The 27457-nt window shown below is 34.0% G+C and overlaps 1 protein-coding gene across 20 annotated transcripts in view; it reads right to left on the bottom strand.

Moving 5' to 3' along the window:
* The window catches only part of Ptprk (protein tyrosine phosphatase receptor type K), a 536216-nt gene that overhangs the window by 227812 nt on the left and 280947 nt on the right, over positions 1 to 27457 (bottom strand). For all 20 annotated transcript variants that reach the window (XM_048798085.1, XM_048798091.1, XM_048798079.1 and 17 more), the window contains one exon: positions 18933 to 19107. In XM_048798085.1, the coding sequence (XP_048654042.1) occupies positions 18933 to 19107 (175 nt within the window). The remainder of the gene's footprint in view (positions 1 to 18932; positions 19108 to 27457) is intronic.

Consider the following 27457-nt stretch of genomic DNA (forward strand, 5'->3'; position numbering starts at 1 on the left):
CTTAATGACTCTGGAGGGTACAGAGTAACCACTGGGAGTAGAGGTGGGGAGTTGGGAGCACTGGCATATCCGTTTATGCAACAAATAAAATATTTGTTTTTTATAAAGGAAATGAAATTTTGATGATGTCGTAAAACCATCTGAAGAACACGTCAGTCATTGTGTACATAACGAACTTTATGTGAATACTACTAATTCTAGAGCGTTCATCATTTTAAGTCTCTTTTCAGTTCAAAAAACATAAACCATCAGAGACTTAAAAAATCTTCATAGAAGAAAAATGTGACACAGGCACAGACAAACCAGTGTATATTCATTCCCTATACCATATGATATAAATAGCAGTTGTACAACACTTCTTCAATTTGGGGATTCAAAAAAGCAAAAACACCCAGGTGTTTTATTGGTTGAAATATTCTGGATTAAATAAGGACACAGAGGACATTTAATGAGATACAAGTTCAGGACATGTAGCTGATTCCAGAAAATTGCTTTAAGAGTCATGAAATTTGAATGGAGACCAGAGAACAGACTCTTGTGTGCTTCTACTTGTGCTTCTGAACTAAGAAAATAAGGTTTTGTGTGGTTAAATTGAGCTTACACAGGCATAATGATGAAAACAAAGGACAATGTCACAAAAACAGAGCCCTCATGGTTGTTGCCATAGTAATAGGACTTCTGAATGATCATGTTAATCATTACGAAAGTTTAGATATAGCTCATCCCCTAAGGGTCCATACATTGGAAACGTGGTCTCAGTGTGACAATGTCATGGAGGGAGTAGGACCTCTTAAGAGATTTGACCAATCAGGAGGTTTTAAAGTCATTAGGACATTTCCTTCTGAACAGGTGAAGATAGTTTTCCTGGGGTCTTGAGTTAATTCTCACAAGTGTTGCCATAAAGAGCCAAGACTGGCCCCTCTCTCAGCTCTGGCTTTCTGTCTGGCCATGTGATCTCTCCCCTCTCACATGTAAAACTCCTACAATTTCATCTACCATGACTTGATACAGACAGGGGATCTTGCCAGGGCTATTAGCCTACTTTGGGGACTTTCAGTCCCAAATGGAAGCTAAACAAACCTGTCTTGTTCTTTAAGTACTCAATCTCAGGTAATTCATTACAGGAAAGGAAAACTGACTACACAATCATCTAGTTCTATTAATATTCCTTTTGAGGTCAAATATCTGTCTACATACAATATTCTGAGTACGATCAAAGTTAAAATAACCACATCTAGCTTTATAATCAGATGGAAACAGGAGGTACATAGGAATAATTAGGGACTATTTGATAAAATAGCATTTTTATATTAATGACATTTTAAGGTACTTAATCACATACACAGCTATCTGTGTGAAAAATATTAAATTAATATGACTGCTGAGAGAGCAAAAACACACAAAAAAACTTTAATTTCAATACCTTCAAACACTTCCATTTCTATATCATAATGAGGCATCTAGACATTCAGAATATCAAAATAAGTAATATCATCTAAAACATAAAATATTGGAACAGAGACCTACTTCTGTGATTCATTAGTATACAGAAATGGAGGGTTTCTAGCATACTTAAATAAAGGGTTTTCTAGACCCCAGGTAATGCAATTTGATAGCAAAGGGCTGGGTTTTTCCTTCACAGCTACCACTCCTAAATGACAAGAAACCTCCTTCATCTACTTTGATAAATATCATACCTTTTTAAAAACCAGGATTTGAAATAGCTGGTAACCCAGACTATTCATATGCACTTTACTGTGAACTTCAAATTTCCCATAATTTTCCAACTTTACCCACATCAACTGGAAATTTGCTAGGGGAAAGTATGATAACAAATAATATGTGCTAATATTTTCATGAACACTGAAGATTCTTATAAATGGTACCTCAAAGAGCAGCTGTAAGATGAACAAAGAACTGAGGGAGTAAGCCTACTAGTTTAAACAGTATAAAGAGGAGAGGAAAGTATATTCCTTTGGCATGTGTTTTTGTACAGTGACAGACTAATATAATATGATGGTTGAGAGATCTTTATATTGTAACTGAAGGGTACCATTTTCTACTCCAAAGTCATATCCTTATATTTAAAATGTATACGCCTATGTCTAGGTTTAGGTTTTAAAGTTAGAGTCTGACATTGGGCAAATGTCAAGACAGTCAGTTTTGGAATTAATCACAAAAGTATATTAGATATATCATTTCTGTACAATACAATGGTGTGTTCAAAAAGTAAAGGCACTAATTGGTTTATGGATATTTTTAATCTTCTTTTAAAAGTTATTTTATATTAATGTATACATGCGAATCATGTTAAGGGGATAAAAAATGTACTCATTGTAAATATTTTCCTCCTTTAAAGGCACATGTCAATTTATGTGGTGAAGATGAGGTCAATGCTCAAGACTGTGCTATCCAATCATGGTTTCAGCTAGGAGATATTCAAATTATGAACAGAATGGCCAGGAAAAAAAATACAAGATAGTTTTTGTGACTATCACAATACTATAGATAACATAAAAATTGAAACAGAGGCACGGAATACAAAAATCACCATAGTGATCTGAAAACATGGACATGGATCTTTTCTAGCTCTCCCATTAAGAGGATGGGCCCATGCGCTATCCTCTTCAATCTAAGGGACTTCATACCTGGTTCAACGAACACAGCACAAAGGAAGGAGATGGAATGAGACTTCTCAGGCTAGGTCTTGAGGAGCCACATATGTCTCCACTGTTCAATAAAAACTGAAACCTTTGTTCTTGGAGCCCTGAGACACCACATAAAAACTACAATTTGCTGGAGAAGTTATTCCAGCTTAAGTGCCAGACATATGGATGAAGTCTTAAAAATTCTAGCCTCTAGGAGTTTGAATCGCCTTCATTTATTCATTTTGAGACTTCTCAGCCAAAGATCCAAATATCAGAAGACCCAGGAAAACCATCACTACCACGACTTTCCAAATTTCTGGCCCACAGGAACAGTAAACATTATACAATGGCTAGTCTTATGCCACCAAAGTTAGTTTTTTTTTTTTTTTTTCTCTCCATATTTTACTGTACAGGACTGGAAAAATGGAGTAGTATGTCTTATTAAGACAGGTGAGGATAATCTTCAAGGAAATATCTAATTTTTTTGGGGGGGTGGAAGGTAACTGGGAATTGAACTCAGGACTGCCTACCCATTGGAGTCATATCCCCAGCCTTTTTAAAAATTGCTTAAATTTTGAGAGAGTCTCATTGAGTTGCTTAGGGCCTCGCTAAGTTGCTGAATCTGGCTTTGATCTTGTGATTGTCCTGCCTCAGCCTCTGAAGCCACTGGAATTAAAGGCATATGCCAGAATGCCCAGTTAAGATGTATTGTTTGAAAAATACACTGCCCTTTCATGATCTGTCCCTGCTGACCTGTCCAACTCTATGTCTTGCCACTCTGATTTCCAAATACATGTTCATGTTTAGCAACTGGTATTTTGCCAAGAAATAACTTCTTGTAAAATCAACCCATCTTTACCTTTCACATACTGACTAGAATGGTATTTTCCCATTTATACACTGAATAAAATCACCCAACTTCAAACCTCAGCATTGTCATTAATGCCCCTGAAAACACTTCCTCTCCAGGCTGCTAATAAATGCAGTATTTCTTAAGAGGAGGCTTATCTATATATTTTGTCTCTCTTGACCACATTAAGCTCTTTGAAGGCATGGATTTTAAATTATTTACATTTGAGTTTACATCTTCATATGCTTGACATATTAGTAACCAGTGTTTGCTAAGAGGCGACACTTATGGACAAATGAAAAAATTAACCTAAGCTAATTAAAAATGGAAGGTAGGACCATATCAAGTATTGGTAAGGACACATAACAGTAAGACCTTTCATGTTCAAGTTAGAGTATAAACTGACACAACAAATTGAGAAAATGTTTTGTCATTAGCTAGTAAAACTACTCATAAGCATCCTTATGACCTGGCAATTCCATACACTACAGGCAACAATACGAATAAATTTTAAAAACTTAATTCTGAATAAGAAAAGTTAAATGAATAAATATGAACTATTTAGGATTATATTGACCTAAGTTACTCATTGCGTAACTTTACAATGGTCACCCTGGGGTGGCAGAGTATTAATCATAATGGAGTAAGAAAAATTTTGAGAGAATTAGTAGTATCCATCAAGTATGTGTGTGTGTGTTTAATAAATACTTTTCTATATGCCTATACTATTCTTCAACAATAAATAAAGTAACGAGTCTTGAACTCCTCTGAAAACCCACTTAGACCCCTACCACGAGAAGACTGTTAAGTTCAGGTGGAATCTCATCCTGAGATTTCTAATGCTATTTTACCATTCTGGAAATAAAAATAGAGGCAACAATCTGTTAGAAAAAAAAAGTCAAAGATTTTCATCTGATTTGATCAAAGATGACTGGGCCATAGAAAAACCTACCTTGCTGAGTGCCACTAAGGTGGGTGATTTTAGTATTCATATGAAATTAGAATAAGTGCTGATGGGCATTCGTTACTTACAAGGCACTGTTATTTCAGAAAGAGAATAAGTTATTAAATTCTGATGATTTTTTTCTTTCCAATCTGGGGAGCTCTGAAGTCAAAGAATTTCATCAGGAGGAATAACAGATTAATTTATTTGCTTTTAATAGACTATACTTGTGCCAGCTTCTGCCTAACTTATAGCAAAGCCCTCCTGGGCATGTTGAGATATTGGTTGCATGAGCTCATCAATGTACATGAGTCAGTATTGGTGTATGTGCGCATGTTTATGTCAGTTCATCAGAATATGGGAAAAACATGTATGAAGTCAAATGTCATTTTTTAACTACTCTGAGCTTGATTTAGAAAGGGTTATCTATCTCTTGCTCCTCTACAGAGAACAGGACTAAAAAAAATGGTAGGTTTTAATTATAATGTCACTTGTCAGGGCAAGACAGAGTTAAAAATAATATCCAAGTAATTTAAAGTAAATACATAATCTCTAAAGTTATAAGATAATAATCATAGTAACCTCATATTTAGCATCATTGAAATTTAAGGGTAAGAAAATCTCACACCTCTTATACGTATTCACATTTATTTAAATCTGCACCTCTAGTGGCATTTTTCTTAATACCACTATGTAAGTTTAGTTAGTTCTTGGATAGCCATGAAGAAACTGAAAAGTAAGAGCACCTTTTAAGACCTATGTTCCCTGTGGGGAAAAAAACAGAAATTAATATTTATTAAACTAGATAAGATAAATAGATGTAAATATAGACATAAAACCTCTGTCACTGCACCTGGCACATTGGGTATGTAATATTAATAGGTGCTTCTTTTTACAACTTACACTAAACACTTAGACTCTGTTTCCTGAAATTTACACTAACTAGAAAGAAGAATAAATCATTAGACTATGATCATTATCTCCCATTATATGAATTAGTTACTGAAATAAGCTTTTCATTTGGAGCTATCTTAACTGCTAATAGTTGTTAAAAACAGACATTCAAATAAAAAAGTCAAGAAAGGAACGAGAAGTCCCTAGGGACATGTCCTGCTTATTGACATGTCACATTAAAAAAAAAAAAAAAAAAAAGGCACATTTCAAGATAGCACTTTAATTCCCAGAGGATTATCAGTAATAGAAGCTCAAATAGTATTTTTTCATTTGGGAATAAATATTTAGTGAACAGAAGGTCTATGAACTTCTTGGACCCTCATGAAAAGAAGCCAGATGAGGGAAAGGAATTATAGAATAAGGGACAAAAAATAAATTATAATATGCCATAACTTAAAGACTAGCTCAGATGAAACCTTAAGACCCTATAGATTGTGTATCTTATCCATTTCATTACCAACAAACACAATGACTAACCTATGGTAGCTACTCAAAAATATTAATCTAACCAATGAATATATTAGTTTTTCATGTTTGTAATAAAATAATTTTGTTATTTAGAGTAAACTAAAGAGAAGGACTAGAGAAAAGGTAAAATTGGCTGATATTTAATTTATTTTATATTGATACTTGGGAAACACTGTTTTGTAAAAATCAAAGTAAACACATACATCCAGCAAGAAGATATAAGTCCATTACCCAGCAGAAAGATACAAGGAGGTAATGAGAAAGATATTCATCAAAACCATCTCAATGTATCTGGCCCTATTTCTACACCATTTGATCCAAGCATTGGTAACAATAAAACTCTTTATTTTCAATATAAAAATAAGATTATCATTATTAATTTATAAAACCAACCATAGATAAGTAATATGTTTAAAATACATACAGGAGGAAAAGGCAAGAGAAAATTTAGATATTGGAGAATATTTTGTTAAAATACTATTGTTAGGGGACAGACAGTGAAGATGTTGGGAACATGAAGTTAAGAGAATAATTCTACAAAATGGGTTAACTGAGCTGACCCCATATTCTTTCTTTTCCAAAAAGCAATTTACCTGCAGCACTGCTGGCCTAAGTAGACATGATGTGTCACATTCTTCAGAAAACTACCTGTTAACTGCCAGAGAAATGCAGGCCCAAAATAATGTTAATAAGAGGAACCCAAGTTATCCTGAAGGGGGAGAGTTTTGTGACCAGATCCTGAAACTCAGAGATAAGGACAGTTTCTCCTAACCATAAAATCTGTAAGAATGTATGGTTAAGAATCCAATTAGAACCAGTCAGCATGGGTCAAGGTAACCTAGAGTTGCCATTGCAGTGGGTACTTGACAGTCTGGTATCATCTTGCTGTGAGTCAAAATCAAAAGTGGACATGGGTGGGACTCTCTGGAATCCCCAATAAAACTGGAGCACAGGAGAGGCACATTGTTCCTGTCCTCATTGAGAGCATTCACTCTATCTGTCTTAAGAGTAGCTCCTTACCCTTTTCCAATCCTTTCAATCAACTCTTTCCTGTTACTCTGAGTGACATGTCCGAAATCTTTCTGACTTTATCACAAGAATCGGTTTGAAGGGGTGATATTTATGCTGCCTCACTCACAAGGTCCCAGCTCTGTAACACTGATGAATTTTTGAAGCATCGTAAGAATAGTTTTAGTCTAATACCATAGGTTCAAGATGATGAAAGGTCACTGATATATTGCCAAATGCATTTTTATGAGATAATTTCAATTAGAATTGCTGCAACTATTCCAGCCACAATTTAGACATAGAATCCAATTATCCATTTCATTTTCATTTATACCTCATGGGCTAGATCATTTATCATGTTTCATGATAATGATCAGAAGACACATGGAAAGTGATTTCTGGAGGTAACAAATTACCTACCATATTAGCATAGCTTACAAGTTCCTGTCAACAACTACTATGCATAAATATGAGGTAATTAAATTTACAATGTGCAGGAGTGTTTGATATGCTACTTGCTTCTTTCACAGCTGCCAAAAATCTGTGTTGCTAAATGCAGCAAACCTGTTTGGTTGCAAATCAGGAATCATTACACCCCAAATCTTCAACAGGTAGATGGTATGCTGTGGCTCTAGTTGCTGAAATGTATCTTTCATCATCTGGTATTATTACTTCTAGCCACCAAACCATCCATCATTACTGCTGAGACAGCTTGGAATGATAGCCCTGGACCCTCACATTACTGCTCCTTGAACTCTGTCTCATCCATCTTTTGCATCATTCCTGATTCACAGTTAAGTATCCTCTTCTGGCTGCAAAACCAAGTGTGAACCTGCAATGTCTTTAACCTACAGTGCCTCTCTAATAGTAATTGATTTCTCTTTATCATAAGCCACTGTTCAGAAAAGACTGCCCATGACTGCTGATGCTGAAAGATGATTTTTAAAAGACTTGATGTACAGAATTCCAATAGTTATAGGAAATGCATTTTTTTCTAAGCTGGGCTTCTGGATTGCATTCATATTTCGCTTTGAATATTTATTCATCAAAGTGGGAAACAGAAACACAGTCAAACTCAGACAACTCTCAGTGCACAAGTACACATACCTCAATGAAAATATAGTATGTGACATGTGTATTAAGTCAACATTCAAATGAGAAAATTATTAACCAGAGTTTCAAATATGCTTGATAAAAATCAAAATTTTAAGATACTTAAAACTTTGAAACTGCAAAAAATGCTAATCTGCAAAACAATGCAAAGGAGAAGAACTTAAATTTATATGCAAGAATATAAATGAAAATTGCCTTATAATAGAAGTTCCTCACTCATTCTTCTCCTCTTCACTCATTGCAAAGAGAACCTTCAAAAATGATACGAGTAACACAAGGGTTAGTGTATCATAAACTATCCAAGACTAAAGGTTTTAATTCAGTTCCATCTGAATGCTGGTATAAAAGTTTAATAAATCAAAATGATCAAAATGTTCCCAGTGGCAGGTTGGGATTCAGTTTCCAATTCAAATGCTCTTTAATATATGGCTTCTCTGACATCTTGCATTTTTACCATCCATGTTGAATTCCAAACACCCTACTTTTCATCATTACCATGCATCATCCACTCTGGCCATGGTAACTACTTTTTAGCAATCCTGCACAAAACACAGAAATGTCAAACCCAGTGGGAGTTTTAACATAGGAAATTTATGACAGGTGGGAACTCTTTATCTACCCTTAAGTAAATATTTCAAACCACCTACTGCATTGAGTGGCATTCTTCTGAGTATTGAGAAATGCTGTTGGCCAATAGTCTTAGAAAGAAAACCCCCCTTCTCCCAACCCTTTAAAACATTTTCTGCAAGAAAAAGACAGGTCTAGGAGGATTGTTATCAGGAGCATTCAAATTCTGAATAGCAGAGAAAGTGGTGAAGACTTAGGGAGTTTGCTTTATTCTATAAAATGTTTCACAAAAAACAAGAAAAAATATTTCACTTGACAGCCAGAAATCCACATGAAGCATAAGGAAAACATTTACACATTGTATTCCTTACATACGTTTTTATATGTGGATAATATCAGCATAAAAACACACATTATGTTTAACTATGTTAGGATTTTTTTAAATACTACTTAATTGAATACATATGCTTTTCTCTTAAGCTAAGCAACATGAAAATGTCTGATAGTATTGGCTAAAGGCTATGAAATGGAAGCTAACAAAATACAAAGAATTTCTAAGGAACCATCAATTTATTTTGCACTGAATCCATATTTAATACACTGTGATTTTTTTTAAAAAAGTTACCCTCATGCCTAAAGATTTGAAAACTAGATAGATATCTTCTCACTCCAACTGAGTCTTTACAATTGGAATTCTAATCTATCTTCTTATAAGTCTTCCAATTATTCATAATATCATATATTTCACCTGGAATCCCAGGCTAAAAATCTCAAAAGCTCCTTTGACTTCTTCCCTCCAGACATTCCATAATATCCATAATAATATTTCTGCCATAACCTCTCACCCATGACCAATTCTTTCTACTGTACCTCCCCTTCTCCAGGACTGTTCATCATTTCAAGTTTTTAGGATTGACAGAGACCACTAAACTTACTCCTTAAAAATTAATCATCCTCCAAATCATGTCCCATCCCAGTTTTTCTGAAGTGGATACAAATGCATGTGTAACCAACTCCAATTCCCTCAGAGGTCCTCAAATCAAATGACACAATATACCTATATGTCTTAGACTAGCTAGCATTCAAATTCCTTTGCAAAGTACAATTTCCGATTCATCTCATGTTTGTTCCCTAAAAAACATAGTATAAGAGTCTATATTTAATACTTGTCCAGAAGAACATGTCATTTTCTCTTCTTGTAATGTCTGTTACTTCTTTCAACTGCAACAGTGCAACTATTTATTTTAACTTATTTCAATTGTGCAGATCCTATGCATCCACCACAGGTCAAATGAAACTTCCCTTCCTCCTCAGTGCATCAAAGGCAGTGATGAGGCTGCCCTCCTCCATTCAACACATTAAATACATGCCATTCACATGACATTTATAACTTTGCTTTTGTTTCTTTGATAGCAAACACTTCATTATGTCTTCTGGACTTTGATCATGGCACTGGCTAAAGGGACACTGTTGTGAATAAGCAAAACGGAAATGTCCTTCCTTTCATCAATCTAATAGAGGAATCCAAGTTTCTTTGTTGTTATTTTCTTTCTTGTTTTGTTTTGCTTTTTAAAGGATTGCTGAAGGAGTACTGTAGGCAGAAAAAGCCAAGGTCCTAAGGTAGCAGAGAAGATTAAGAGAGTAAAAGAAAGCGTGTGTTGCTAGAGTTTGGTGAGCAAAGAAAATCCCACAAGGGATTGAAAAAGGCGAGCACAAGTGGAACACACAGAGCCCTCAGATTGTGATGACACATCTGGAATGCAGTGCATAAGCAGGGACCCAGCAGAGCCACAGAGAGCATGTTCTGACTTATTCTCTGCCATATGGCCTTTCTGGCTGCTTGCTGAAGACTGATTTGAAGGAGATAATTCCTGGTAGAGAGAGACCAGTGAAGAGCCTTTGCTTTTTACATGTATACTAAAGAAAAGATGGTATTGTGGACAAAGTGGTGGCAGTGAGGAAAATGGAAAGGTCTAGACATCCAGAACACATGCAAAAAAATACAGATAAATGAAGGAAGCAATCAACTAGTAAACTGTACAGACTGTACTTGGCAACAATGAAAAACTCTGAGACCGAAGTCTTGTCCTACACATATTAATCAGAATAGTCATTGCATAACAGTCTTTTAAAAACGTAACAGCTAAATAACTTTGAAAACAGCAAAACTCTCTAAAACAAAATCGATGAATTCAGTTCTGTATCACAAAGTAATTGCCATTTGGCTTTTCACTGTTTGGAAAAAAAAAATGAGTACCATCCTGAATAAAGTAAAAATGTGAAAGCATGCATATAGTTGAGAAAAAAGAAGGGAGTATAGCAAATGTAAAGATTGTAAAGCAAGAGTAAACTTGGAAGTGTTGGTATGCCTGACATGGATTAAGGAATGTGAGTGTTAGAAAAGAAATTTGGAATGATAGTTAGGGGACAGTTCATTTGAGTCTTTATGAACAGCAAAGGACTGGGACAGTGGTATATTTTTCTTCTCTAATGTGAAGGACATCACTGGAATAAGTAGCATGATAATGTGGAAATAGCCATGGAATCCTCCATATATATACAAAGATGAAAGAAAATGGCAATGACAATTAGGAGGATATAAACAACAATGTGGGTGAAATTTCTCCCTAACAACCATATAGATAATTATTCATTTGTTGTTTCTTTGTTTTAATACAATCACAGATTCTGTACCATCACATCTAAATCTGCTTCCAAATTGTGTAACAGAACAAAAAAGTAACAAAACATTTTCTTAGTTCAAGGCTCACAAGGCAGAAATTGGAGAGCAAAAGAAAGTCATCTTCCAAAGTCTATGCTAAAGTTTAAAAATAAGCCTGTTCCCATAGTAAGAACAGAGAACAAACACATATATAGGGCATAATTTTCTTAAAACCAACATCAGAGCTAAGATAAAGCTGCAGAAGAAGAAACTGTAGTAGATTCATGTGGTGAGAAAAGCTGCCATATATTTTACCCAATTATTTCATCTCTATTTCTCTGTCCTGAAAATCCTCTTTTAATACTGAAAGGGTAAATTTTTTTCTTATTTTCTAGAATCAAATGATTATGCTAAACAAATTCCAGGCTGAAGTCTTAGAAAACATAAATATTTATCTGTACTTAAGTTTGTTGATCTTATGCATGCTTTTAATTATTATGAAACTAGATGTTTTCTAGTAAAGGAGAAAACATCATTTATATTAACCCAGAAGGAAAGAAAAGGAGTTTATATAGTAGTATGATATGCTTTGAACAAGTTGGCTTTGACTGATTTATTCAAAAAATGCAAGTACATATTATTCTCTGCCTTCTTTGTAGGACTTCTAAATTATGACTGTTTTTCATGTATTTTTTTGTTAATGCTTTTAATAATAGGCTCCTGATTACATTTTAGTAGTAAGCAGAATGTGTATTGGCTAGCTTTTTAAAAGATGGAAACATTTATTAGGGAAATAATTTATGAAAACTGAAAAATTAAGCAAAAACCCACCCATAGGCCAATACACTTACAGGGAACCCAGCTATTATTGACTACCTTTATGATGAAGTGGTGGGGAAAGGAAGAGGGATTCAAGAACTGTCACTAATGAAGTAATAGCCCACCAAGACACTTTAGTCACCACCCTCACTTGCTATACAACCAAACAAGATGAATGACCTCTCTCTATCACTGCCTGGTTTCATTTTGTCAACTACATAGCTTCTATTCAGTGAATATTCTATCAGAAACTGGCAATGTAACACTATTTACCATGTTAGGTATTAAATAAAAGGTTTTCATACATTAGCTGCTTTGGTTGAGTATATTTGATTTGTTAGGGAACCTTTTTGCCCTTCTAAAATTAAAAATGCAATCAAAATCTAAGCCAAAATTTTACCACAATAGTAATTCAACATTTTTAAACAGAATTAAGGGCTAAGACCCTGAAGTTTCTTTGGTGTTTTCCAGTGCCTCTTAGCACTTTAAGTATTCAACACATACTGCTAGAGGATTTTCCAATGAAGTTGCAAAGGAACCCAGAGAGACTGAAAAATTGTAGTACAAACTGACTTCACAGCTTTCTTTTGGGTTTGGGATAAGAGAAAGAAAAACTGTGAACAGGAAACAATATAAATAATGAAAACATTATTAGTCCATAAAGTAGATAGGAGTCCTTTGGTAGAAGTGGACCCAAATTATATTTATCACAAACTCTAAGAGATGTGAAAGGTACAGAAGAAGAGCATAGAGCTTTTATAGATAATCTGACATAAAATTCAGTCACCTTTCACAAAAATAATCATTTGGCATGTAAATGATTCTGCTTCCTCCTTGGATCTTTACAATTTTTAAGAATGGTCCAATAAAAGCAAACTGCATAAAATTCACTTAAAAAGTGGTATCCAGCACCCCTGCTGCTGAACATTCTGTGAACTGCACATGTGAATCACCCATGGAAAATACTCAAATATCCTCCTAAAAAGGACTCTCATTGCATTTTTATATTTTTAAATGAACTTAGAGAAAGTAAATGAAATGAAAATAGTCACTCAGGTGAAAACAAGAACTGCACTCTACCATTTTCATAGACTTGCCTATAAGGAAACTCATAGGAGAAGAAAATTAGTACACAAACGTATCCAGAATGGTAGCTTACAGAAATAGGTTTAAAAAAATAGTTTGGGTAACAATACTGAGGTCTAGTAAATATTAAATGTAAGATTTTGGCCCCATTACATTGAAACAGAGTACTATTATTAATTCTAATTTTTTTTAACTTTGCAAAAGCATTCCTAAACTAATTATGTGAACAATTCAATCAGTATCCAGTTTCAGGTTGTACCAGAGTACACCATCTGAAATAAGGACATCTAGTATTCTCTTGCTCATTTTGAATTTAAATATGTACCAGACATCTTGAACACTGAATCACCTGAATTACAAGTAGGTATTATGAATGAAAAAAGATTCCAAATGTTCCTTTTATCATACTCAAGGGTAGCAGAGTAAAATTATTAAATATGAGACATTTGAAATCTGTTTCTAATTTAAGACATTTAGTTTCCACTAACTGTATGTGCTTTCCTAACTATAGAAGGGGATCTGGGGAAAATTAGTATGTGGTCCATTGGTGTGTTCTAAGACTTTTGTTATATTTCAGATTTTATAAAACACAGTTGTTAAAATTATATTCTTCATAAATAATTTCGAACCTCCTGTCCAGTTGACTAGTTTTTACAATTTATATATATAAAAAAGCCATCTTCAAGTCACCATTAAGAAAAGAAGATCTTTATATGAATTCCTCAGTCTGACAGCTCTACTATGAAAACTAGTTAAAAATCAATACTAAACTGCATTAAACAGAATGCTGAAGGTCCAAAGCTAGAAATCCCATGGACTTTAGACATCAGCTAGCGAAAGTGTTAGTTAAGTATGTCATATTTTCCACTTTCCAAAAGTCTTGGTTGCTTATATAAAAATGAAATACTCAGACTTGACTTTTAACTGCTAGGTACAGAAAGACTAGAATACTAGACTAGAATACTGGTCAAATCAATATTATTTTTTAAGGGAAAAGTATTTCATGCTCAACTTACAATCACTCTTACTACTTCATTTGAGAAAGGAAAGAGACTGGGTCAGACACTAAAAACTATCTGGCACCAGCAAACTTGGCTCCCTCTATAGGTTGGGGGAGGATATATGGTTCATTGACTGTGCCCTTCATCTTCCAGGGTCAGCATAATCACTCTGCCTTCAACTATACAATTGTATTTGTTAATTTTGAGAAAAGTATTGATTATCTTGATATAAAGATTGAACTAGGTGCTGAAGTTAAAAAAAAAAAAAAAGGGTGAACGAGATAGTCAGGTGCTGATAAAATAAAACCCAAAAATATCAGACCAAAAGCTGTCTTAAAAATTCACATGAACTCTTGTGGCAGTTTGGACTTCTCTTTTCTTTTTTTTTTTTTTTTTACTAGTGTACTGGTTAATTCATACCAAGTAAGTGATTTCATTGATAGGCCCCATTCACCAAACAACCCCACTGATAACCTAATGACCAATACTGTTGCTTAACACAGAATAACACCCTTCTCCAATGTCACCATATTCTAGTCTGTATGTCTATTGAGATTGAGCTGTTCCTTCTCTTGAAACATTTGTTCAGTTACTATTTCACCAAATAAAATGAATAACTACCTCTCAATACCAATACTCTGGACACCTGTGTACAAAAGTACTCTACTGAACATTCTAGTTCTCTCTCCAACAAATTTCCTTCTTTCCTTTCTCCATCTCTCCCTCCTTCACTCCCTCCCTCCCTTTTCTCCTCTTCCTTTCTTTATCTGGATAGTTATGTAAAGTAGAGTCCTCTTTATCCCCAACTGCATGAGCCCAAGAAAGCATGAAACCGTATTTCTGTGCTATGACTATGGGATAGGCTTAGTTTAGGATGGAATCCAGAATCACTGACTACAATGTGAAGAACTTCAAAGACACAGATCCTGAAAGATTGAATCTAACAACCCTGAAATCACGTCTGAATGTCCTAATCACAAAAGTCAATAAACACTCTTGTTTTTCAGCATGCTTATATTGTCTTACAAAGGGCAGTATCAACATCACTCAATTTCTTACAATTTTAAACAACTCTAAGTAAATTTGGTATCTATTTTGAGTAATATTGGGTAGACAGATTTATATCCAATCCAATTTGCACCTAGAGGTCACTGTCATAATTAGAGATAGATAAGTACACTACTGAATACTTTTGTGTCCAGAGCATTTGATAATGGCTAATAGTGAAGAGTAAAATGTAATAATCAACCATTAACAATGATACACAAAAAGCTGTACTTTTCAAATTAAAGAACCAAAAATGTTCTTTACAGATAATGGTTATACTTTTACAGGTAAAAATGGTTGATGTAACAATATAGCAAACAATTCAGAATAGAAATTATTCTAGCAGAGAACTTTATAGAAGTTTATTGTAGGTCAGTTGGTTAGTGATGTAAGTGGGTCTTTGATAAAAACAGGTAGAGAAAGATCATAAATCAGGTAGAGATTGAGCAAAACTATCAGGAAAATAATTAGACTACAAACTTGGTGTTTTCAGTTGAAGCTGGTAACCTCCCCCGCCTCCCCAGATGTATTTCACATCCTCTGTACTTCAATTTTGAGAAATCATTGAGCAAAAATGTGTGTTCTTCACCTCATCTCTATAAAAACTTTGTCAATAAAAATTGGCTCCCACAAGCTGCAGACTTTATCATTACTCAGAACGATTTGGAAGCAATGTTAAGGCATGACAAAGTAAATTCTGTCTCACCGTGTTTTCTTGTTCTTCCTGTGGCTATGGGAACACAGAGATCGATACTCTTCAGCATGAGAATTTTGCAGGGAAATTTTCATTTATAACAAACAGCAACAAAAAAAGCCTTAAGCACACCCTGTCACTTTCAGTTTAAGAGAAAATGCACTAATAAACTCTTACCCATGGGTCATCTTTGACAACGGGCAATACTATGCCAGCTCTTATTAAAGAGTATTCATATCACTGCCCCAAAAATTTCCTTTAAAATTACCATCTTTTGTATCCATGTAACAGGATGTCAGCTTTAAAAGTGCCAATGAGCGATAGGACCTGTCATCATAGTTAATTCTCAGCACTGTTTCAACACCAGGACAGCTAACCCCCAAGGGTATGTTTTTGGTTAGCAATATTTATTTGGTGGTTATCTGGACAAACAAGAAAGCTTATTCCTCCTCTACACTGGATTTCAAATAAAAGAGAAAGCAAAGTATCACCTGTAAATATTAGATATAGACCTTAAACTCTGTTGAAAAAAATAAAGAAAACTGTCAAAACTACCAAAATATATTTCCACAATGTAGGCAGACTGTGAATAACACATCCAAAGACCCATTATATTTTAACCCAACCTTTCTAACATTAATTCTAAATTGAAATATATAGTAAGTAGAAGAACTTTCTTTAAAAAAAAAGAGGAAGAAAAGGACAAAATTCTTAATGACATTTAAGAATCACCCTTCAAAAATTTTTTTGAAATATTTTGTTGTTTCTAGGTAAAGTGATTTATCATTCGATAAAATGATAAAACTTACCTGCTAATTAAGATAAGCAAGGAATGTTGGAGAGATACCTGTTTGGTAGAGCACTTGCTTAACACCTTGAAGCCCTGGCTTTGACAATCCATACTGCCTCCCCCAAATAAAGATAAACTAGAGAGTTCTAATAATGACAAAATCATTCCCTTTTAAAATATAAAAGGCAAAAATGTTCACACAAAAGAATGATTTGGACATATAAGGAGGAAATTTGAATAAAAACATCAATACTCTCTTCTAATTCCTAAAAAAAAAGCTTATATATTAACTATACATAATGTAATACAATACAATCTAGCATATGTAACTACCGGTATTACGCTAAAGTATCCAAAAGCACTCAAAATGCACTGTCAAGACAGCATTTCCTTCATGGCTGCATGCTGGGTGAGCTCATATAACACTTTAGGGATAAGGGGAGTATGGTGATCCAGTGACACACCCTCATCTCTGTAGCCACAGCACAATAATCACCCTGAAGGACACCTTCAGCTGTTAAATTCAGGTTCAGTTAGAGAAGCTGGAACAAAATTCCACAAAGGTGAATATATACTCATATACGAACACAAGATAAATGGTTTCTCTGTTTGAACCTTAGATTCAAGTATTATCGTATTTTGTTGTCCTTTAATAAATGAGGCTGTAATTCTATGAACTTGTGCAGGTGATATGACCTGACTATGGAGATATCAGAGAATTTTCAGCCTATAAACATTTTTTTAAAAAAATGAGCTCTCATGGTTCCCAAAACAGAGGTATATAAAGAGGCTAAGAGGATTATTTAATAATGTTAATATGAGAGAACACTGAATTGGAAAAAAAAAGAGTTTGCCATTCGAAGATAAGAAACATGGATGTATATTCTGGCTGCATCGATTATTAGATTTTTGTGGCTCTGGGCAAACTCTCAAATAACCTGAATTTCAATTTCCTTCTTTCTATAATTGCTAAAGGTTAAATATTAAAATCAAGTAAATCGTGAAATAATGCATGTAAAAGACATTTTATGTCAAGTATTATAAAATAGAGTAACTTGAATATGGATATGTAGCATATATTTCATTCCAGCCCTTGTACCTTGTCATATGCTGGGCTATTTAGGCCTTGGTGCTTCTGGGTCTTACCACTGCCCCAATATCCATACCCCTCACCTGGGCAACTTTCTCTCAGCCTTCAGATCCTACCTTACAGATGACTCATTCACAAATGCCTTCCCAGATTCTTCACAAAAATCTCAGTCCAGTTCAGATGGTTTTATTATAATTTCTTAAAATTGTCCATGGAGAGACTTAGGAAATGCATCATTATTTTCATTTGTGTCAATATTGACTGATGTTTGATACTCTATTCAACAAAGCTGCTTTTCCTCTAAATTTTTTATATAGATGAAGTCTTCTTCATCTTCTTTTTTTTTTTTTAAGGTTTCAGCTCAGTTGTCACCTTCTCAAGGACATTTTCTAAATCATTGTAACTAAAATATCAATCTCCATCACTTTGTGTCTTTTCCTTCATAACACTTGCCATGATCTGACAGGGCATTTTCAATATCTTTGTACAAAGGGTAGCTAAAAGTAACAAAATGTTAATCCAATGTAGAACTTTGTTTTCATTTACAAGTATATCCTCTGGGGTAGAACAATGCCTGGGAAATAATAGGGACTTAGTAAATTTTGATTAAATGTAATGTTTTATATATTTGCATTATTTTGTAGGATTCATTACAGATACATACTGATATATCCAATCCTTCACATTCCTGTAATAAGTTCTAATTTTTTAAGATTGAGTAGGAGACCATAATTAGTAAATATTTAATACTGGGGTTTTAAACCAGTAAACTACACAGGTCTAAATCAGAATAGAACCTTTGACCTTGACCTCACTGCCACAGGGTATCAAAAAACAACAACTTATTGCAGTAATATCAGCAGAAAGGATTTAAGCAAGAAAAAAAATGGATCTAATGTTAACATGTGAACTTATGACAGTAATACAGAGTGAGATATTTAAAATGTTTTGTCCTATTAAAGCATTATAAAGCAAATCCCTTTTGATGAGAAACACTTGCAGACTTCATGACAAACATTGCAAATAGCATCTTAATTTTAACTTAATATATTATCTGAACTTTTATAATGACATGATTTTTATAGTGACTTGCCATGAAAATCACTGTGGTTTAAAATGAATCAAAATGTGTATAGAGTTGCTTTTTTTTCTAATAAAGACATGAAATTTCATGAAGTGAAAACAATTTTACCTCTCACAATAAGTTGAGCAAAATTGGACACACCAGAACCTCGTTCTGACTGAGTCACACAGCGATACAAATCCTGATCAGTTTTTGTCACTTCTTGCAATCTAAAGGAAGCAGCAAATCTTCTGTGATTGATGTTCTTAGTCTGGGCTACAGGTATATCTTCTCCATTTCGTCTCTGCAAACAAAAACCAATCTTTAGAAACAGGTTCTTCACCTTTCTATAAATCCAAAGCATCTTGGCAAGCAGTATCTATGATAAATTATTCTTGCTGCTAAATTAGAAGGAAAATGTCTATGTGGATCCATACATTTTTACCATTGTCATTCAATCGGGAAATGGATATAAATACTGGTATTCTGTAAAGGGTTTAAGCATGACATGATGTTAGTAACTATCATTTATGAATTAACAAGAGTTAATGACTCCAGTAAAAGTCACTCACTATCCCCATCCTCCCAAAGAGTATGTACCACCTTCTTTTAACCTCTAGAATACACTGCATGTGCTGTTCTCTTTGTTTCAATAGGAGATCAGGATGCATCTCTTCATTCCAAACAGGAAACGTGTATTTACCACAGAATGACAATTATGACTGATGAATAATTTAGAGTCAACACAAAATCTCTATTCTTTGCAAACTCCTATCTCTTTGGCATTAATGACAGCCAATTTATACATTTTCCAGAAGTAATCAAAAGAGCCTAAATGTTAAAAGCATGCCTGTCAACTTTCAAAATGAAAACTTGGAAAACATATTTATGATATCAGGATACCTAACACAAGACAAGTAAGCATAAACTATATAGGGAATGATTGCAATTTTCAAGTATAATAAAATTTATAACTTCTATATGTTGAAAGACATTATAAATAGAGTGGGGAAAAAAGCAAGCCATGAATTGTGATGAGATATTTGTCAAAGAAATAACCATCAAAAGATAAACAGCCAGGATATGTAAAGATCTTCTATAGTTCAATAAGAAAAAAGATAAACAACCCAATCAAAAAATGGACAGGCTATAAAAAGAGAAAATGTGTATGTCTAATACCCATGTAAGGAGATCATAAATCTGAATTTTAAACGTTCTATATGTCAAAGACAGACGAAATGAAACAAAAAGACATAATTTTTCTTCGAAAGAAATGGGTCATGACTTTCAACCTTATTTCCTGTCTGGGAAATGCTAAATATCCCTTATACCCTTTTATAACACTTGAAATATCATTTCAGAGGACTAGCTATGGGAAACAAAAACCAATAAATTACAGGTCACAGCTTAAACTCTTGGAATGATTTTAGAAAATGATTTGTTATTCAGAAAAGTTGAAAATGTAAAAATTTCAGCACTCACAATTCCACTTCCAGATTTCTGCATTTAAATCATTCTTCTGAATGTGACCAAGGAGATATATACAGGAATGTTGAACTCAGCACCATTTTTAAGAGTTCAATGTGGGAAAGATCTAAATATTTATGTGTTTTACTCATCCAAAAAAGTAGCAGTTAAACTAAGCAAACTAGGACCAATTATGTGCTGGTAAAATATGGAACATCTAATTCTTCAAACAAAAATATAAAGTTATGATTTGTAGCATTTGCCAGTTTCTGGGGTGCAAATATTCCCACATGGCAAAATTCAATCTCTCAATGTGATGTCATTTGTCTCTCAATATTTCTGAAAATTAACAATTCTCTGGTGCTCACTGGCTCCAACATCTCACTGAGTAGTACTATTATAAATGTGTGTATGAATCTCAAAATATTCCTTGAAAAAGAGTATAAGACACATATACAAGATATGCAGGCCTATTAAATTAGGGTGGGGGTACATTAATAACCATTTTAAAAATGTTTTCTTTGATATTTTTTGTATGTTATAAAGATGGCAGTGTACTGCTTTAACGATTTTCTTGTTCTTGTTTTGTTTATTTGCAGTGTTGGGAATCAAAACCAGGGTCCGGTAATAATTTTCTAAATCCTAAAATGCACTCTACATATAATATTTTTCCATATCTGATATTATACATGTGCATATTATACATTATATATTTTCAACTGTGATAAAATGTATAACTTCTATATTTCTATATGTGTAAATTTGTATGCATACACATACATATATACCTAAGGAAACAAAGTCCCACTTGTGATTGTACCTGCTTTTTATACACTGAGTGTTTTCTTGATTCTTCTCTTTACCTACCCATTCCATGAATTTTTTAACAATAACTCCTACTCATCCCCCTGAATAATAAGAAAAAGCAGCTTATGTTCAAAAGCCATGAAATACAAATCCATAAATCAGCCTAAATTCTCTTTCCTCACAAACCACGTTAAAAAAAATCATTACACATGCAAATCTCAGACTGTACTTTTCTTCCATAGCTCATCATCTCCGTACAATCTTTCTAATAGGAAGGTAGACCACAATGTGGCATTCTGGCCTCTTCTACACACCCTGGTCTAGTCTTCCTCATGTGTCCCTCTAGCTGTGCCCTCGCCCTCTATTACCTTTAGTCCTGTTGCTTATTATTATGTTTTTTTTTTTTTTCATTTCTGCCAGCCAAGCCAACTCCTGCTGCCTGTTCTGCCACTGGGTTCCTCTGCAGATGTACAAACCTACCTAAGCCTTTAAACACTGTGCCTTTTTAAGTCCCTTCTACTCTTGCTGAGGCTGGTCTCAAATTTGCAATCCTTCTTCCTCAGGCTCCTAAGTAACTGGGGTTACAGGGTAAGCTACTAAGCCCAACTAGTACTCCATCTTTTTACCTTAATCGACATTCCTTTCACAATACTAATCACAGTGGTGAGCACCTTTTCTTTGAGTCCGTAACCCTCAATCAGAGAGAACTACCATTATCCCAGTTTCTAACTTGCAGAGTCCTCTTCCATACTCTCCCCCAACTACCTCTCAACTTCTAGAATTCTCAGCAAGCCCAATTATCATACCCATCACGGTGAATGCTCACAGACCCAATTACCTTCCCACCACAGTCCTGTGGAAATTCTCAGTGGTTTTCAAATTCACCCCAACATAGCTTACAGCACTACCTTATAACATCCAGGTTCTTATGCTGCCACATTCCTTCCGAATCACAATTGCCCATGTTATTTCTTTGCTCCAAACGTTCAGTCCTCTATACTATTAGTGAGACCTCACTTTCTGTCCCTGTGCTTTATAACCAGCAATTTCACTAGACTCAAAATTGTTTCTTTTAACTCTCTCTTGCAAACTAATGGCTAACATTGGAGTTGTGCTATTTCTTTATTACTGAATTTGGATGAATTTTTTCATTTGCTCTTATAAAAAAAATTGTTGTCCTCAGAAATTAGCATCTCTTAGACATTTCTATTTGATTTCCACAGTGACTTCAGTTTTGGTGTGGCTCTGTCTTCTCTGCTTCCATGTCCTATTTCCATCAGGTTGTATAGACTCTTCCCTTTCTTGTCCTGATGGCCGTGTCATTGATATTGGCTCAAGATACCCACCAAAATTATGATAGAAACGATTAATGGTCCTTGGTATCTTGAATTTTTAATGTTATTGTCTATGTTTCTTTTTGTCACTTCTATACAGAAATCTTGGAAGGTAGGATTTCAGGTTTCACTTACACATATTTTCGAATTATCATTATTTAGAAGGTACTTAAATACTTTATGAAAATGAACTAAATTGACTGAACATTTTAGTGAAAAGAATCATGTAAATCCTTCAACTTTTATAAGTTATTATCTTAGAATATTTCCTAGAAATATCTCTTAAACTCCATTTAAGACTTAGAGGATTTCTTCAAATAAAATAATTATAAAATTTATTATAGTCATGATATTATGATTATCTTCAATAATCACTTAGATAAGCACATCCTTGTACCTGAAATTATGTCAGCTATTATTTTAGTTTGGTCCTTCTCTCTCATATATACATCATGTCATAGTAAATGTTCATTTAAAGAAGAAACTATCTGGGTTCATAATGATTACAAGTGAGATATACAGCCTGTAAATAGCAGAACAAAATATCAAAACCAGGACTGATGACTCTAAATCTGGCAGTATTTCCTCTAAACTAAGTCAAAGCTGACTCTTTCCCTTTTATCATCGTCCAGTTCAATGAATTGATTATTTGCTGCTAAGACATGATCAATGCATTGTTCTGAGAAATTATAATCTACTATGTTATGCATTGCTTTATTTACATAGCTTCCAGTAATGCATTATACTTAAATGTGGCCTGTGATAGCATATACATTCTAGAAAGGTTTCAAAGCAGAGGTTGAGGCTTCTCTAAATTTCAAAAAAAAAAAAATTCCATGCATGAACAGCAGCATCAATCTGTGCCGTGAGCTCCAGCCGGCTATCACCAAGGACATTCCCTACAGATTTTGGACTTTACCAGCCAACCCCTGCAATCATATAAACCGATTTCTTACAATAAATTTGCTTTACTTGCTTGAACACTGATCACTGTAAGAGATAATTTCAGTACCAGAACTTGTTCTGGAGAAACACATTTTTATGGCTGAGCATTCTGATTTGGTTCTGGATTTTCTGGAATTTATTCTTTAATCTTATTAGACTTAAAAGCATTGCGTATTTTGATAGAGATATAGAAAAGACTGCTGCTCCGTAATATGATATGGCAAAAGAGATGCACACTACCACCATCAGGTACACTCTTGGTCAAATTTATTGCACTACAAAAAAAGGGGAAAATCAACCATATGAGTTTAGAATTATAAAACTATACAATACACAGTAAAAGGGAAGGTGAGTAGAAAAAGAAGAGCAATGTAATTAATCATTAGGTCTTGAGGATTTGGAAAGTTGGCAGTTTTCAGTCTTTCTGAATGTGGTACATGAAATAGACAGATAATGGGAGAGAGTAATGAGAAAGAATGTCCAGACAAAAGTGAGGATTGTAGGGCGGAGGGGTAAAGGAGTAAATCTCAGAAAGTAAGTGGCCGTAATTTTTGTGAAACTTTTTTTTTTTGGTAGTGCTAGGGATTGAACCCAGGGCCTTGCATATGCTAAGCAAGTGTTCTACCACTGAGTTATACCCCCAGCCCTGCCATATTTTTTAAAAATAACTAAAATCTATAAAATTAGGCAAGTTAGTATGAAAGAAAACAACAGAAATGAAAAAACTCATTTTAGAAATTATGATTATGATTGAGTAGATTGAATTCAACAGTTGATTCCTTAAGCAAATCAGAATATGAAATAAGATAATTTGAGTTTAAGAATATGGAGAATAAAAGCAATTTGAGAGTAAGAGACCAATAATGATAGTATGAAAAGAAAATCACAAGATGAGCGGACTGTCTTCAGAAGCAAAGGAACACAAAGAGTAATAAAAGTTATCATAAAAAATTTCTACACTAAAAAAGTTTATTTACTATATAATTAAAGAATATTACACTTACCCAAGAATAGTAACCCACAGTGATACACAGTATTAGAAATTCTGATAAAATTAGAAATTTTACATGAGTAGAAAAGAATAATTTCATGTCTAGAAAAAAAAAATTATGATCTAAAAGAAAAAAATTGGACTCTGTCACCAAGCCTTAATAACAAAAGAAAATATGAGGAATTAATGTAAGGAAATGAATGTAAAGAAATGAATGTAAGGAAAGACAATGTGAAAGATTAGGGTGATTATGCATAATCACCCTAAGTATCATAGGTGCAGGTAGCCAGTTTTCAACTTGTTAAGAACAGAAGCAATACTACTCCCACCAGCAGTCATCAGCTGCAGTATATACAGCATTTTTATCAGCACATGGAACACTATTAGGTTAGATAAGATGAGAGGCCACAAAACAAATCTCATCTAATTTTTAAAAACTGAAATCCAACTATAATTCAAATAAACCAGCAATCAATGGATCAATGAGGAAATTGAGAAAGACACTAAAATTTTTTGAGATGAATGATAATCAAAATGCAACAAACAAAAATCTGCAGGATACAGGAAAAAAGCCACACACACACACACACACACACACGCATGTACACAGACACACACACACACACACACACACACAAAACAAGGTGGACATAAAATTTTGAAGCAATCAAAGTGTATGTCAAAAAATAAAACAAAATAAAATCTCAAGTAAACAACCTCCAGATGCTTCACAAGAAGAGCAAAACCATGAGCAGACCAAACTCAAATATTAGTAGAAGGAAAGAAAAAAAAAAAGATTGTAGCAAAAATAGATCAAATAGAGACAAACATATAGTTGGTTTTACAAAAAGATAAACAAAATTATTAACCCTTAGATCAAATGTGAAAAAGAAGACATGTTAACTGACACCAAGGAATTACAAAGAACCATTAAATATTATGAATAATATGCCAAAAGATTTGATAATCTAGAATAAATGGGCCAATTCCTGGGCTCATTCACATTACCAAAATTGAATCATGAAGACATAGAAAATGTGAACAGACCAAAAATGATTAATGATATTGAATCAGTAATAAAGTCTCTTTTCAAAGAAAAGCCCAGGACCAGATGGCTTCACTGCTGAATTCAACAAAACAATTAAAGAAGAACTAATACCAATTCTTCTCATATAATTCCAAACAAATTGAAGAGGAGGGAATTTTTCCAAACTCATTCTTCAAATAAGTACTACCCTGATATCAGAACCAGGAAAGTGTAAGACAAGAAATAAAAGCAACAGACCAATAGCCCTGAATAATGTAAATGAGAAAAAAAAATATCTCAACAAAGTATTAGCAAGTGGAATCTAACAGCACATCAAGAAAACTCGTTAGCATAATGAAGTGAGATTCATCCCAGGCATGATAAGATGGTGTGTCATACAAAAATCAATAAACATGAAAGACATTTAACAGAATGAATGGAAAAAAACTGTTGGCGATCTAAATAGGTGCAGAATTATGCATTTGCTAAAATTCAATATTCATTCTTGATAAAGCTCAGCAATTAAATACAGAAAAAACATACCCCAACATTAACAAGACAACTGCCAACATCGTACTCAAAGGAGGAAATTTGAAATTTTTCTTTAAGATCTGGAATAAGCCAAAGATGCCCACTTGCAACCCCTTTTATTTACCACAGCATTGAAAGTTTCAGCCAGAGCAATCAGGCAAGAGAAAGAAATAAAGGGCATGAAATTGGAAAGAAGGAATTAAAAAATCATATAGTACCCCAAATGAAGGTATACAATTGGTCAATAGATAGAAGAAAAATTGTTCAACATTACTAATCATCAGAGAAATGTAAATCAAAACCAGAAAAGGTATCACCTCACGCCAGTTAGGATTAGCAAAAGGTAAGCACTGGCCAAAAATTAGAGGAAAAAAAAAAGGAGCCTTACCTACTGTTGATGGCAATATAAATTAATACAGCTATTATGGAGCTCTCCCCCAAATTAAAAATAATCTACCCTATAATCTAGCAATCCCCCTTCTGGCATATAGTCAAAGAAAATGAAATTAATATGCCAAAGAGACATCTGTGCTCCCATGTTTATTGCAGAATTATAGCATCAGCCAAGAAATGAAATAAACTTAAGTGCAAGTCAATGGATAAACAGGTCAAGAAAGCATGGCACGCATGTACAATGGAATACTACTCATCTGTCATTTAAAAGGATGAAAATCCTTATATTTGTGACAACATATATGAAACTGGAAGACATCACATTAAGTGAAATAAGCCAAGAACAGAAAGATAAATACCACACAACATCACTCAGAAGACTCGTTAGCATGATCAAGTGAGATTCATCCCAGGCATGATAAGATGGTGTGTCATACAAAAATCAATAAACATAAAAGACATTAACAGAATGAATGAAAAAACTAAATGAATGAAAAATATAAATAGGTGCAGAATTAAACATTTGCTTAAAAAAATAGCCTCATAGAAGTTAGGGGAACAAGAGTAGTTAGTTATCATAGGCTGGGGACAGAACGGGGCAAGGAGTAGGAAATATTGGTCAACAACAGATAATAAGTTACAGTTAGGAGACATTAGTCTGGTGTTACATTGCACAACAGGATGACTATATCTAGTAATATTGGATTGTGTATTTCAAAAAATCCAGAAGACAGGATTTTGAATGTTTTCACCATAAAATAATGATAAATCTATAGAAGATAGATATGCTTCCCCTATTTTAACTTCATACAATGTAGATATGTATCAAACATCACACAGTTCCCCATAAATATGTACAACTATTTTTGGTCAATTAAAAATAAAAATATACAAAATAAAAAATAAAATGTGGTACATACATGCAATGAAATATTATTCAAACTTAACAAGGATGGAAATCCTGTCATAGGTTATAACACAGATGATTCTGAAAGAGAGTATGCTAAATTAAACAATCCAGCCATAAAAAGACATGTGACGTCTGATTCCACTTACATGAAATACCCAAAGAGGTCAAATTCATATAATGGCAGTTCCCAAGGAAGAGGGGAAGGAGAAATGGACTGCTTCTTCAAAGCAGAGAGTCTTAATTTTTTTC

The sequence above is a fragment of the Marmota marmota genome, unplaced genomic scaffold (assembly GCF_001458135.2).
Source record: "Marmota marmota marmota unplaced genomic scaffold, marMar, whole genome shotgun sequence".
Lineage (NCBI taxonomy): Eukaryota > Metazoa > Chordata > Mammalia > Rodentia > Sciuridae > Marmota > Marmota marmota.